Source organism: Loa loa (assembly GCF_000183805.2).
Source record: "Loa loa unplaced genomic scaffold supercont3.188, whole genome shotgun sequence".
Lineage (NCBI taxonomy): Eukaryota > Metazoa > Nematoda > Chromadorea > Rhabditida > Onchocercidae > Loa > Loa loa.
This window is the reverse complement of record NW_018108368.1, coordinates 87,543-89,535: the sequence shown is the minus strand read 5'-3', so window position 1 is coordinate 89,535 and position 1,993 is coordinate 87,543. Positions and strand designations below refer to the sequence as shown.

The 1,993-nt window shown below is 32.7% G+C and overlaps 1 protein-coding gene across 1 annotated transcript; it reads left to right on the top strand.

Annotated features, from left to right (window-relative positions):
- On the top strand, window positions 1-1,993 carry LOAG_06603 (hypothetical protein). Its single transcript, XM_020447187.1, has 4 exons — window positions 1-424; window positions 605-739; window positions 1,512-1,609; window positions 1,760-1,993. The coding sequence occupies exons 1-4, from the start codon at window positions 310-312 to the stop codon at window positions 1,862-1,864; spliced, it is 453 nt and encodes a 150-aa protein (XP_020302557.1). The 5' UTR covers window positions 1-309; the 3' UTR covers window positions 1,865-1,993.

The following is a 1,993-nucleotide window of genomic DNA, read 5'->3' as shown; positions in this document are numbered from 1 at the left end:
AATTTAACAATTTTGTAAGTAGCGATATTTCCGTCAATTGAATTCAAACATATGGAAAGATCATTTTGAAAGTAGCTATGATCGTAAACTGAAAGACGTTGTACACTTGTATCCATTGATGTAATCAATACGTGTAAACGTGTAACTTACATCATATTACGTGATGTAACTTAAATTGTTACAGTTATTTGATTGTACTCCTTAGAGCCCAACAAACGGGCCTTAAAATTCAGAAAAGGGAGTATTGTTGGGTGGAAAAAAAAAAAAGCAACGACTCAATATTGCTGCCTACTGTATGAGGTCGATTGTATGCGTCTTTTAGTGCGATTTGCACTAGCGATCCTTCTTTGCTTGTTACTTATTGTCGCATATAAATACTTGAACATACGTCAACATGTCATTTCACATAGTGATCCAACGACAGGTTTTCATAATGTTTAATTTTTATGCTAAAAATTAGAAGTTTTGATCGTAAATTATTTGATCAATAACCGGATAATAATGATAATTTTAGAAGAGAGATATTAGAGAAATCATCATATTTCACTAAGATTTCAAAATCAGAAAAAAAAACAAACAAACAATTGATGTGTGATATTTTTAGATACAGATGAAGTAGTCCGTATATTGCTTATGTCAGATCACTCGACATCTAACTGGGAAACAAATGTAAATGTCACTTTCAACGTAATCGTGGTACTAATTATTTCACTGCTCAGTATCGCCTTGCTTATTACGGGTTAGTAATTGCCACTTTTCAGAATAATAATTTATAAGGTAATTACATTAACGGAAAGCTATTCTATTGTATTGTTAAATCTTTTATATAAATTAGAATAAATGCTTTATCTATCGATACCATTTATGTTTTTTTGTATGTTTCCACAAGCATTACTTTTGTATAATGGACTGACTAATGAATAATGTTAGTGTTCTTGAATAAGCAGCTGTCACCATTATTGAGGCCATGCTACTGAGGATGCAAATGCGTGTCTCCAGAATGAAAGATCATCGCCTTCTGCAAAATGATGAACTAGTCATTGGCTTCCACAAAAGACGAGTCTTAAAGATATCATTTTTGGCCATGTAAACTATCATCAATTGGCCTTCAATTGGGAGACATAGGAAAATACCTCTCATAACTCTGCTGCTTCCTTTGAGGACACATGCAAAGGCGAAAAGACCGTGCTCAGCAAAAGGATAGCGAAAAACTTTTCGTTATCCTTTTTGCAACCGGATCATTGTCCTTTTTAGCTATAAGCCCCCTTGCAGCAAGCTGGGCTGAATTCTTCCCATATCTTCGTCCTCAGCCTAGCCATGACGATGTTAACATAATGACATCATTGTACACATGTAGTATACAGTGGTTGTTGATTGATTGGAAAAGTTGACATTTTTTTCGATCCGTAATTTACAAATGCAGCATTGGGAGATCTTTTCCATAATATTTGCTTTTTTATGAGGATTATGAAAAGATAAGAGTAAATTCATAATTAAATGGGAAATTTTAGGTATAATTGTGATTGCTTTAACATTGGATTCATCAGTAATCGGTAGTGAAAGCTATGATTTGGATGAAACGACAATTGATTTGCGGCAAGATCAAATGGTAAATTCAAAATGAAATCAAAATTATGAAAGATGTATTAATGACAGTGTTAAATTTTCTAAATTTGCTCTTTCATAGGGCTGATGGATAGCCATCATTACATATAATTCTTTTAATGCATCATTACAAAAAAAAAAAAAAGAATTTTAGATTTGTACACCGCAGTTTTTGTCCTCAGCTGATCGTTTGCTGCCACAAATAGGTATCATCACAAATCTGAACAAATATTCAGTTTCATCTGTCAATGAAATATAATCCTAAAATACCGCGGTAACTATTAGTTCGCATTCATGTGATATGTACATATATTGCTACATTGTTTTGTGCAACTCTGTTGACAACTATGACATTTAATGTCTCACATTAAAATATTTTTTCATCGAA